The sequence below is a fragment of the Glycine max genome, chromosome 8, assembly GCF_000004515.6.
Source record: "Glycine max cultivar Williams 82 chromosome 8, Glycine_max_v4.0, whole genome shotgun sequence".
NCBI lineage: Eukaryota > Viridiplantae > Streptophyta > Magnoliopsida > Fabales > Fabaceae > Glycine > Glycine max.
Window position 1 is genome coordinate 5,817,582 of NC_038244.2, and position 13,340 is coordinate 5,830,921.

General features: G+C 29.6%; 3 protein-coding genes across 7 annotated transcripts; 1 reads left to right on the top strand and 2 right to left on the bottom strand.

Moving 5' to 3' along the window:
- Nucleotides 1–1,784: 1,784 nt before the first annotated feature.
- On the bottom strand, nucleotides 1,785–2,793 carry LOC100791523 (vacuolar iron transporter). Its single transcript, XM_003531008.4, has one exon. It carries the CDS (start codon nucleotides 2,640–2,642, stop codon nucleotides 1,953–1,955), a length of 690 nt encoding a protein of 229 aa, XP_003531056.1. The 5' UTR covers nucleotides 2,643–2,793; the 3' UTR covers nucleotides 1,785–1,952.
- Nucleotides 2,794–7,137: 4,344 nt separating this feature from the next.
- On the top strand, nucleotides 7,138–10,663 carry LOC100792053 (aspartate aminotransferase superfamily protein). Of its 5 annotated transcripts, none has more exons than XM_006584500.3 (6): nucleotides 7,138–7,272; nucleotides 8,239–8,528; nucleotides 8,622–8,853; nucleotides 8,938–9,131; nucleotides 9,225–9,361; nucleotides 9,838–10,663. In XM_006584500.3, the coding sequence occupies exons 2-6, from the start codon at nucleotides 8,252–8,254 to the stop codon at nucleotides 10,402–10,404; spliced, it is 1,407 nt and encodes a 468-aa protein (XP_006584563.1). In that variant the 5' UTR covers nucleotides 7,138–7,272; nucleotides 8,239–8,251; the 3' UTR covers nucleotides 10,405–10,663. The 5 variants fall into 5 exon arrangements, with proteins under 5 accessions (XP_006584563.1, XP_006584565.1, NP_001242861.2 ...); XM_006584502.4 differs by having other exon boundaries at nucleotides 7,160–7,272; nucleotides 8,261–8,528; NM_001255932.2 differs by having other exon boundaries at nucleotides 7,165–7,272; nucleotides 8,197–8,528; nucleotides 9,838–10,472.
- Nucleotides 10,664–11,563: 900 nt separating this feature from the next.
- Nucleotides 11,564–12,394, bottom strand: LOC100527608 (uncharacterized). The gene is made up of 2 exons (XM_003531010.5): nucleotides 12,152–12,394; nucleotides 11,564–11,860 (listed from the first exon to the last, which is right to left on the bottom strand). Exons 1-2 carry the CDS (start codon nucleotides 12,299–12,301, stop codon nucleotides 11,756–11,758), a joined length of 255 nt encoding a protein of 84 aa, XP_003531058.1. The 5' UTR covers nucleotides 12,302–12,394; the 3' UTR covers nucleotides 11,564–11,755.
- Nucleotides 12,395–13,340: the final 946 nt, after the last annotated feature.

Consider the following 13,340-nt stretch of genomic DNA (forward strand, 5'->3'; position numbering starts at 1 on the left):
GTTGATACTTAAAAATTTGAATGAAAAATTGATTGGCTATGTATGGGGGGTGTCACAACCATGAGGGAATTAGGACACTTAGGTGTTTTTTTAATTGTTAGTCATTATTGATATTAATTATTAGGATTTTAATGAGTTAAAAAAAAGACTAAATTTAGGCCATAAACAAAGTATGTGAGACAATTGAACTTTATCTTGGGTTAGAACATAAAGTTATGGCTCGAGTAAGTATAAAAAAGTGAGATGAGTTCTGATTCTAGGCTTTGGTTTAATCCAAAGCCTAGAAACCTTGTAGCTTTTGTTTTGGCGTCATTTTAATAAGCCTATTAAGGTCATCCTTATGGTCCTTCGTTCATTTGAATGAAAATAAAAATAAAAATAAGATGACACTTGGTTTGATCATTTTCAATAAAAAATAAAAATAAAATATGTTTATCTAAAATTTAGAGAATTTTTTTATTAAAAACATTTTTAAATTAAAGTCCAGTCCGATTTTGAAAACGCCCAAAAGTTGTTTTCAGGGCTTCCTTTGTTAAACTTGGGAGAATGAAAACGATGAAACGCAGTGGCAAAACTGTAATTATGATGAAAACCTCCGCTTCATTTTTTTATTTTGATTCATAACAGCATTATGAACACAGGGTCAAGCGCCTCTGGTGTAGTGGTAAGATAGTAATCTCCCACGGTACTGACCAAGGTTCGGTTCCAGTTTCCTCAAAACAAAAAATTACGACATTTGAAATTCACGCTTTCTGGCCCTCTTCATGCCAGACAGCCTCTTCTGTAAGTGCTATTTGCATTGATATAAAAACATATTAGTTTAATTTCCAGGGTTATACTTAGTTTATATATATATATATATTTTTTATCATGGTTATAATTAAAATATATAAATATTTAATATATATATATATATATATATAATTCTTTTAGGTTTTTATTTATAAATGAATAATATAATGAATTTAATATCATTAATATATATTTTTTGTTTATAAGTTTATATTTCCTATATATTTAATTTGTTATCATGGTTATAATTAAAATTTATAAATATTTATAGTGTATATATATATAAATCTTTTACTGATAAATGATAGAATATAATAATATAATATAATTACTGATAAATGATTGATTATATTTTTAAAAAAATGAAATTATATATAACATAGTTCTCTTTAGTGACAAATATGCTATAAAAAGTAAATTATAAACCTAAATGGTTAAATAAATAATAGATTAATGAATACTAATTTAAATTATTTAAGGTAATAGTATTAATTAATTAATATTTAAGAAATTACAATAATTTATTAATATGTAATAGAATAATATAATGTATAACACGTAAAAAACTATAAACATAAATACCACAAATTATTATAAAATAATGATAATAAATATAAAATACATTCAAGACTTATTATACAAAAGAAGTAATAATTAATAGGATAAGAAAGAGGATGATATAGGAAGATTTAGAATTATTCAAGGAAAATATAAAAGAAAAAAATTATAAATAATGATATTATTTTTTTCTTACTGAAAAGAAAATAAAAGGAGAGACACAATAATTTTAAAAATTAATTTTTTATTTTCTTTAACTTATTTGTTTATTTCATCCATAAATGACCGAGCCAGCTGATAATTTTAAAAATTCAAATTCAAATTTATTTGCAATAATTTCCTTACAAATTACTACAATAAGTTAGCAGTTCATCTTCCTTTCAAAAAAGAAAGCACTTCATCTTTGTATTTTAATGGCATTTATGGGTGAGGTATATATAAATCTTTTTAACTTTTCTTATTGACTTATCTCAAACAAGAAATGTAGAACTACTTGAAAACAAAGCTAGTAGTAATTAAGGTTCTCAGCTGACAAACTAATCTTGTTCCTAAAACACAATGGAGTGGTAATTAGTCACTAAAATCCACATCCTTATTCATTATTATTCTAAAGCGCTAGCACCCATTAATTTAGTTAACCCAAAAGTGATGGACATGGCTATCCATCCTCCAAGAAGGAACCTTACACAAGATTTTAACTTAGGAGTTTTTCCCAGCTGAGCCCCCACACTTCCAAACACCACCAAAGCCAAACTAGCCATTGCCACAACCACAATAACCCTAGTTCTGTAATCTGCTACGAAAGCAGCAGAAAGTAGAGGCACCAATGCACCAATAGAAAAGGAGAGTGCAGATGCCCAAGTAGCTTGCAATGGATTAGGCAATGTTCTCTTCTCCGTCTCCAAGTCTCTCTCTCCTCCCTCACTCATATTCATCTCTCTCTTCATTTGACCTAGCTCAACTTCATACTGAGTGCACACAGCAACAAACTCTCCTATTGCCATGCCACAAGCCCCTGCAACTAACCCTGCAAAACCAGCAACTAACATAGCTTTTGCATCTTTTTTAACAGCTCCTACACCCATCATCAATGATGTTACCGAAACCAACCCATCATTGGCTCCTAAAACGGCTGCACGAAGCCACTGTGCCCTTTGTAAATAGTCAATGCTGGTGTGGTCTTCGCTGGTGGCTAGGGTTTGCTTCTCATCAATTTTGATTGTGGGAATTGTTGGAAGCACTGCTCCTACGTGGTTGTGTGGCACCGAACCATTAGGTGTAGCATTAGCCATTTTTGGTGGCACAACAACCAAAAAAGGAGGGAGAGCGAAAAAATGAAGACAAGACTAGAACAAAGAAATATAACTAGTGAGATTTCAAGGCTCCTCAACAAGAAAAGAATATAATGGAGATTGAAAGGGATAAATAGTTAACGATTCGCCATGTTTACACGTTGTCTTGCATGGGTACTTATTATTCTGCCAAACGATAAAAAAATATGTATATAATTTGGATATTTTGAAGGGGCAAAAGTAAAAAATACTTGACAGTAAAATATAAACTAATTTTCAATTACCAATACTCGTTGATCTAAGTGATTTTAGATTTGATTTTTTTAAATAAAATCTTAAATTTAAATATTATAGATAAAAAAAATATAATTACAAATTTAAATATTATAGATAAAAATATGATTAGAAGGAGATAATAATATCACTACAGTGAAAGTTTTCGGATGAAAAAAAGTTAATGACAAAATCAGTATATACTCTTTATCAATACTATATGATAAAAAAACAACTAATTTTCAGCTTGATTTTAAATTGGGAAGAAAAATATTGGCAATATGCTTTCTATAACGACCCTTTTAAATAAATTTTTTATTAGACAAGTTAAATGTAAATTATATGAAGTATTGTTAGATATTTTTGCATCAATTAAAAATATGATCAGAATACTTTTTTTAATTATAAGCTAGGCTTAGATATTTTTTTCCTTTTAAATCTTTGCAATTGAGTTAGGTTTAGTATATTTTAATAAGTAGATAATAGATTTAGATTAATTAAAAATATGCAGCTTCATACTTAAAAAGTTGTTAAAAATAATATATATTAAATGCTTTGTTTACAGAAACATATCTTAAATCTTTGAACATTGCAAATGATATCAACCGTACATAAATTTTCACCTGTTTTCTCATCTCCAAATAGAGCTATATATAGATCATTCTTCATTTAGACTCTTTTTGGTTGAGAGGAAAGAAAGTGGTAAGAGAGATAAAAACTTGAAATGAAAAAAAAAATAGAAAGAAAAAAATTTGATTTATAAAAGTAAACTATTTTTCCAGTTTAATGTTCTCTTTAATTAAACAAGGGAAAATATATTTTTATTTATAATTTTTTTTTTTCTTTCATCCAAACTCATCATTAGTCAGTCTCTTTCAAAAGGACGAAATCTATCCGATTAGGAATAATTTGTAAATTAAAAATAAATTACTAAATGTTTGTGGCCTTTCACCATTATAAATTTTTATATACATAAGCCATCGTGAATGGGCAAAAAATAGGGTCAAAATGTTTAGTGGTAAAGAAAAATATCAAATTTTGAATGGGGAAAGAAAAAAAAAGTCAAATTATATGTGCCTTTAATATATTTATAAATTTAATTTAATATATTTACAAAGGCCTCTAGAAGTAGTTCTAACCCCATAAAGGCATAAACTAGTCCCGAATGACAACTTCTAAATTAAAATTCAACATTTTAGTGGAAGTAGCTAATACACATGCAATATGTAGTGATTTATTTGCTTGTTTTTAATTCTCACTATTCGTTATTACTCGCTCCGTTACTTCATATATGTCATTATATATATATATATATATATATATATATATATATATATATATATAGCATACATCCATTTCATTTGAATGTTGTATCTTGTATTCGGTGGTGTATTTTAAGAAAATTAAAGTTAAGACTTTGCTAACGTACTTCTAAAAAACTAGTATACCAAACATATTTTATAAACATGTGCATATAATTTGGTTAACTAATACACTTTTTTTAGATATAAGATTGACCTATAGGAGGATGAGATTTAAGAGTAATAGTGAAGAGAGAAGAAAGGAGGAAAAAACCGCAAATTTAATGCCTCCATTAAATATATAAATTAATGTACTTTTTAAAAAAATTAACAGATACATGTACATTAACAAATTCCTTTAAAGTTATAATCTCTTGAAAATGCAATTATGTTATCTTGTGTATATGTTTGTGGCAGGTGATGCCCTCTAGAATGTGGATGACACTAGAGAGAGACATAAATATTTGTTTATGTCTTTTATTATTGTTTATTTAGGGATTGTAAAATTCTAATAGTTTGTGACATGGAAGCTAGATTAATAATATGAATTCTTATGTTTGGATTGTTTATTTTTGTAGACATTTTGCATGGCCTTCTGGAGAGCTAAGTTTTAATTATTTATGAGATTTATGATATGAAAGTTTTAAGATTAATAAAAGTTTAAAAATTATTCTTTTTTCACAATGTATTATTTAATAATTAGGTACGGGATAACATGTGTCACACCTCCCATAGTTATCAAACCAAAAATGACCAAGAAAACCAACGTCATATGACCTTTAAATAATGCTCGACACCCATCACCCAACACAGCGTAAATTAAGACCTCCTCACTTAGAAGTCCCAAACAATGGCTCTTTGTTAGGTTAACACAAGTTGCTCAAGCCTTGGTGCATATATAGCTCTACAAGCTTCAACTAGGGATGAGAAAAATAAAAATTAAAAATTGTACATGGGATACCCGCGAGTAAATACCAATTAGAAATGAATATCTTAATCAGTATCCACTTATATATTAATGGGACGAGGACAAGTAATAAGGTACTTGTACCAGTGGATATTCGCAATTTAAAATTAATTACTAATTATATATAAGTTTCTCTAATTTGCTATATATTAGTGTAAATATATATTTTGAATCTATTTATTTATATTATAAATATATATGTTTTAAAGTTATTTATTCATACTACTTGCAATAGTCTCACCTCATTGTCTCTCTAACTCTAGCAGTTAACCTACTTGTAGTACTAATGATGTTAGCTCAGATTCACCGACATATGTAAAAATTTAACAAAAGACAATCACATTTTTTTATCTTTAATTTGGTGAGATCGTTATTCAATCGAGCTGGGGACACTGTGTTGCAAATATATGTCTAGAACAATAGTTTTTGTTTCAATTTATTTGAGCCATATTAAATGTATAATAATGATAATCAAATAAAGTATAAGCAAATATAAATAAATCCTGCTCAAATTATGAACAATTTACTATTTTAACTATTTTTGATTGATTGCACGTGCTTAATAAATATTCAAAACTAATAATTTGAACTGGAAAAAATGAGTTTGTACCTAAAGACATTCCGTGAGCAATTGTGATTGGATAATTGAAGATATGAGTGAGTGGACCCTTTAGAAAGATTCGAGAATGCAGAAGAATCACGTGGGTAGCCCCACGTTCGTTGGAGGCATCTCCTCCATGGCCCCCAACGAAAACCATTTTTACCGGTAATATAAGTCCCACCACCTTTTATTACACTTTTTCTTTCATATTAATAAAAAATCTCTCCTTTTTATTGTGGGATATCAAAACGTGCATTTTAAGAATTAAATTACCGAAAGAAAGATAACAAAAGGTGATAAAATCTTTATTTTTTAGGAGCATTATATAATGTTTAAAGAAATAAATAAACAATTTAATAATTATATATGCACTAGAATTCAAATTTATACCGTTAACTAATCATAAATGACCGATAATAATATAAAAAATAAAATGGTAAGATATTAATGACACTCGCTTGGAATAAAAAATAATCTTGAAAGACTTAAAGGGTGTTTGGTTTAGTTGTTTTCTGTTTTCATTTTCACTGGAAATAGAAAATGGTGATAGAAATATGTTTGATTGGATTGAAAACATTTTCAATAAAATATTTTCTCAAACGAACCAAAAACTGAAAATAATAAAATCTCATTTTCAGTTGAAATCAGAAATCTCATTTTAGGTAAAATAAAAACATCGTTTTTAAGCAAATATAAATATACATTTTTTTTGAAAACATATTTTTAGTATTTTTATTTCTTGAAAGCAAAAAATAAAATGTCTTTCAGAATTCTAATCTTTTGAGAATGAAAACAAGAAATGAAAACAAAAAATAATAAAAAATGCAAATCAAACACACCCTTATATTATTTTTTCTTAAGATATTTATTAAAGATTAAAATAAGCTGAAGTGAATTATATTTTCATTTATAACATAAATGTTATAACTTTTTATAAATAAAATAAAGCAGTAACTTTTAATTTTTTACATCTATCTCTCATGAAAAGTAATCCTTTCCAAAGCATGAAAAGCACTAAAAATTGGACAAAGAGCGCCTCTTCCAAAATTAATGTGAACAGAGTATCTTGTATTCCATGCATTTATTTTTTTGAAAGGCATCTTATACTCCAAAATTAATGTGAACAGAGATAGTAACAATTTATATTTGATAAGTTATACAATAATTTTTTATTTCTTTCCATTTATTTTATTTATTACTTCATTTATTGCATCATATACTTCTCTTTTTTCACTTTCTCTTTTTTAGTTGAAAGTTGTAACTAACATTTCTCATGTGAACATAAGAAGATGGGAGGGCAATTGTATTACTCCTAATAATTTGCATGTAAATTCATGAAATGTGGCAACTATAAATGAGGGCCATGCTCCCTCATTAACCACACGAGCCTTCCCTTTCATTCTTTTATGATTCTTCACTCAATTTCATTAGAAGCTGCTTCTGAGATAAAAATATCAGCTTTTGTAGTTCACACTCTAGTTGCTTCTGGTGTGCTTCCTACCCTGAATGTTTTATATACTCAACTCTTGTTCCATGCTCTCTAGTTTTCATAAGCAAGTTTGGTGAATTGTGATTGCTTCCTGTATGATCCAAATACTTGGATTTTTGAACTTTTCTACGCTTCGTTTATTACTTAATGAGTTTTTCTGGTTTTATGGTCAGAGAGATGTTGCTCTTGCTTGTAAATTGTAGTTCATTGTGTTTGTGCCTATTCTTCTTTACTTATAGTTGTGAATTTTTGTTCTTTCATTTGACTATTTGAGTATATTATCTCCGAAACAGAGCATTTCATCATGTTACTTTGGTTTTGGCTTGAGATATGCTGAATTAGTTCCTTTTCTGGTAAATCTGTTTTTATTTTCTTCTGCTTTGGAATCAAGCCTTCTGAGCTTACTTCCTTTTTTGGTAAATGCTTTTTTTTTTCGTGGAGGATATTTAAATGAAAGTTGGTTGAGATTGTAAGACATGAAAGGGCTTATAATACGACACATAAAATTAATATAAAACACAAATCTTAAATTAAAAGTTAGAATTATTGTTTTAAAAGTAAGTATGAGCTATTACAGATTGAGGGTGTGTGGCGCATGGATACAGTTGTTGCCTTTTGACAAAACAGCCTCTTTGATTTGATAGCGGGAAAAGCTTAAAAAATAATAAAGTGAAATGAATACTATTCAATGCAATTAGAAATGTCTAACATGGATATGTGTAGACCAACATGTATAGCAGTTCGTGCTTTTTGGTTAGACTTGTTTCATTTCTTTTTTTTAGAATGGCGATTTCCAGAAAAATGTTTGATAAAGAGTGATAATTGAGTTTTATGTTCATAGTTTATTTTGTTTGCACTTAGATTTTTCTATTTGTTGATAATTCCCTTGTGTGTTCTGTCTGTCATTCTTGTGCTGCAAATAGCAAAATGGTAGGAAGTGTTGATGTTCTAGCTCATGATTCCAGCATTAATGGAACAATGAAACAGTGGCCTGAAGATTTCAGTTCCATGACGATTATGAGAGATCATGTGACACTCACAATTGGAGAGAATGGCATTGGCAATGGGGTTGTTCAGAATGGTACAGAAAATGGAGAAAGAAAGATAGTGCTTGGAAGAAATATTCACACCACGTGCCTTGAAGTCACTGAGCCTGATATAGATGATGAGGTTACTGGGGAAAGGGAAGCTTATATGGCAGGCGTGTTGGCTAAATACAAAAAATCTCTGACTGAAAGGACCAACTATCATTTAGGTATGATACAACATTTATTTCTTTTCTTCCCTTAACTTCTAGAATTAGTATGTTCTATCTCATATACTAATGTGTATGAAAAATCTATTACAGGATACCCCTATAATTTGAATTTTGACTATGATGCACTCTCTCAGCTTCAGCATTTTTCCATCAACAACCTGGGGGATCCCTTCATTGAAAGCAATTATGGTGTCCACTCTAGGCAGTTTGAGGTTGGTGTTTTGGACTGGTTCGCGCGGTTGTGGGAACTCGAGAAAGATGAGTATTGGGGCTATATAACAAACTGTGGCACAGAAGGCAATCTCCATGGCATCCTAGTGGGGTTAGTAATTCTGCTAGTTTTGTGTATGTTGCTGTAGAAAACTTGAAATAGGTCTAATGTGGTGAAATGACTTTTTGTTTGTAGGAGAGAGGTTTTCCCTGATGGGATTTTATATGCCTCACAGGAATCACATTATTCTGTTTTCAAAGCTGCTAGAATGTACAGAATGGAATGTGTGAAGATTAACACTCTTTGGTCTGGTGAGATTGATTGTGATGATTTTAAGGCCAAGCTTCTTTGTCACAAGGACAAGCCAGCAATTGTGAATGTGAACATAGGTAACTTTCTCCTCCTCTGTTTCTCTCTCTGACTCTTCCCTGTGCCCTCTCTCTTCTCTTTTTGATTCTGACTCTCACACTGAAACATTGCAGGTACAACTGTGAAGGGAGCAGTGGATGACCTTGATCTGGTAATAAAGAAACTAGAAGAGGCAGGATTTTCACAAGACAGGTTCTATATCCATTGTGATGGGGCTTTGTTTGGTCTCATGCTGCCTTTTGTCAAACGTGTAAGTCTTGAAATGTCACTTTTTTATTGTTCAATTTTCCTTGTTATCCTCGTGTTTTCTGACACACAACATTTCGATTCTTACATGTTAACCTTCCAATTGAAGAGTATTGCAATGTCATGACACATTCCTCTATACATGCCATATTACATATCATGTCGTAGCGATCACTTATGTAACATGTTTAGATACATGTTAAATTGTCATTAAATAATAATAGAGACTATTAAAAAAAATTATGAAAATTAAAACTAATTAAAAATGTATTTATCATTGTTTACTTGCAAAAGCAAACAAATTAAGATCGGTTCAATCAAAAGAGTCTAATTTAGTTGGTTAAGTATATATTCATTTGATTTTTATGAATAAAAAAATATTAAGACTTAGTCCCTTTAGTCATGTAAATCTGGTCACGTTTCTATGATGTTTACATGTTGAATTATTGATTGAGTTGATGATGTTTTTCAAAATGGCAGGCTCCAAAAATTTCATTCAAGAAACCAATTGGTAGTGTGAGTGTCTCAGGCCACAAATTCGTGGGGTGCCCCATGCCCTGTGGCGTGCAGATAACACGGTTGGAGCACGTCAACGCTCTTTCCAGAAACGTCGAATACCTGGCTTCAAGGGACGCCACAATCATGGGAAGCAGGAACGGGCACGCCCCCATATTCCTCTGGTACAGCCTCAACATGAAAGGCTACAGAGGCTTCCAGAAAGAGGTGCAAAAGTGTTTGAGGAATGCACACTACTTCAAAGATCGCCTTGTGGATGCTGGCATTGGAGCGATGCTGAATGAGCTCAGCAGCACCGTTGTGTTTGAGAGGCCTCACGATGAAGGGTTTGTGCACAAGTGGCAGCTTGCGTGCCAAGGAAACGTTGCACATGTTGTGGTGATGCCTAATGTCACCATTGAGAAACTTGATGATTTTCTCAATGAGCTTGTGCAGAAGCGTGCTGTGTGGTTTAGAGATGGGAACTGTCAACCCTATTGTATAGCTTCTGATGTAGGACAGGAAAATTGCCTCTGTGCTCTGCACAGGTAACTTGTGTGTAATTAAGTAACTATATTTGTAATGTGTTTTTTTGAGTGTTTGTGGCTTCTGTCTTCATTGATCAGTGTTATGATTGCTAAAATAAAAACTGATGGATAAAAACTGCTAAAAGTCACTTGTTGGTTTAGAAATGTTTCTATCTGATGTATATCTTCTCATTTCCTCGTACCAGTGGAGAAGTTCTTTATAGTTTTTCTACTCTTTCTAGGACCGATTTTAAAGTGGACTTTTTTTTTTTTGGAATTTTTTAGAGAAGAAACTAAAAGAGTTTTGACAAAAATAAAAATGAGAAAGGCTTGTTTTTCTATTTGAAGGCACTCGAAAAAAAACTTTGAAATCAGCGACAAAACTATCGAAAGCAATTGGATCATGATCCGAGGGAGGCAAAATGAATTTTCCACGGGCAAGGCCAATCCATTTATCCCATTTTTGTTCAGCCTGAGTTAGAATAGCCCTTTTGATTCACTTCACTTAATACGACAAGAAAACATGTTGTAATCAGGGATTTTTATTCTTTAAGAAAACATCTAATGTCCTTAATTTTAAAAAATCATGAAAAGTAGTTGTTACACTAACAAAGTAGTTGTAACAAAAAAAAAATGAAAAAGTACACAAGGTCTACTTTCAATAAAAAATAATAATGAAAAGTAATATTTAGACTGCTGTTGTATTTATTTTTTGGCTCATTATAATATTGGTTTAAAATAATTGAGGATTAATTTTTGTCAAAAATCTAATTTGTAACTTTTAGTAGAGTCTATCTTCTTAATTCTTAAAGGATTTAAACCTAGTTTCATTTAAGTGAATGACATTGATATTGATAATATTTTATTTATTTAATTTATATTTTGTCTTTATGAACATCAAAATACTGTTCGGTCAATAATAAATAGATAATAATGATGTAGTTATTGTTATTTATGTTTACATTTTATTAGAAATATTTTAAATAGTATTTGTATGTTTAATTTTTCTTCTTCTTTTTATTGTTAATATTTTCGTTTGAATTTTTATCTTTTTATTATTAAACTCTTGTAATAATTAGATAATATTTTAATGAAACACATAAATAATGATCTTAATATTTTTTAGAAGTTAGAAAATAATTTTTTTTCACTACAGAAAATAACTTTAAAAAACAGGAAAAAAATTTATGCCAAAATATTTTTGATAAAATTTATAAAAACACATGAAACCAAGAAGCCAATATCCAAATAGTCAATTTGGATAACAGAACTAGTTAAATTGTGTCGTACCATTGAACAGAAAAGCAACAAATGTATATTAAGATAAATATAAAAGCCCTCTCAGGTAGAACGCTTGCACGTTATTATTATTAGCTTTAGGCCTCACTCTTTGCTTCTTCTGCTTTGGACTTCTCTTCTTGAGGCTCTTCTGGCTTGGGTTCAGCCTTTACTTCCTCTGTCTTTGGTTCCTCCTCTACTTTCTGCAAATAAATAGGTGATAAATTAATAAGCAGATAAAACAGGTTTAGGCAGAGAATATATATATATATATATATATATATTTTTTTTTTTAAATTAAAAATAACATAATTTAATAAAATTAACTAATTTTCTTAATAAGTATGAAATATGTGTTGTTTTACTTATATTGAAGGGAAACTCAAATTCTAACAAAAATATAATATTAAAATTACTTAAAAAACTAGGTATATATCTTGTCTAATCCCACAAGGCTAATGTAGAGTATATAATTTGAAGGAAAAATGCAATACCTGGTTGAGCAAGGTGCCTAGAGACTTGTTCTCGGGGGTCTCAAGAACATTTGCTTCACTAGTCTGCTCATTCTGCTCAACCTTAACCTGCTCGGTCACAGGTTCAGACACTGCCTCATTGGTCTTGGGATTGCTACCACAGTTTCCCATCTTCAATGAACCAAGTTTCTTTCTACGTTAAAAAAGGAATATTGTTATTGTTAGTTAATTCTTGTTGAAAGGGTTTATAAAGGGTTGTTTCACGTTTGTTCTGGATTCTCTTGGGGTGCTATTACTATTGGCTTGTAATGAAATACACGCTTATTCACCAACACAAGCAACTCTGGCTTTTCATTTTGTGCACGGGTTAGATTTTGTATCGGTAAATCACCTGCTGGTTTGCAAAGCTGTTTTGGCCCCACGAACCAATCAACAGAGTTATAATTCTTCAAAATAGATTTTTAAAACTAGAATTTAAAACCTTCTACTATTTTTTTATCATAAAGTATTAAAAATATTCTATTAACTCTGACCGATTTTTAGTTTTAATAAATAAATTATTTATGTTAATTATAGTGTATTGGAGTAATTGAAACAATGTTGACGGAGATTATCTTGTCTATTCAAGGCCATATATACTTTTAAAAATATATATAATATATTGATTTGAAAGAATTATAATTTAAAATTTAAATTATTTTTTAAAAATAATATATATATATATATATATATATATATATATATATATATCAATTTAAAAAGTAACTTTTTCGATCAATTATTTGTATAATTGATATAGAAAGTCTTGTAAAAAATTTTAAAAGTTGTAAAAACATGTCCAGTGGGTGCAGTCTAAGAAACCCATTTTAAATTATTTACTTTAATTGATCCTTATAATATTGCATCATAATTAAACAATTTAAATATATTTTGTTTCAATAATATAATTTTAAGTAATTCTTAAATTATTTTTCTTAAATCATCCAAAAATAACATAACAATGTTGAACGGTGACACGCCCACTTCACGAACATGTCATTGGTTAACCAAGGCTATGTAGTAAACGGTACTAAATGCAAAATAGTTTTTTTTTTCTCCGGGACTACAAGTTAAGAAATTTTTTATCAATGATTAAAAGTAAAATTTAAGTATGTTTTAAGAATAAAAATATATTTAAATCTTATTTTGTATGAACAAAATGACCATACCA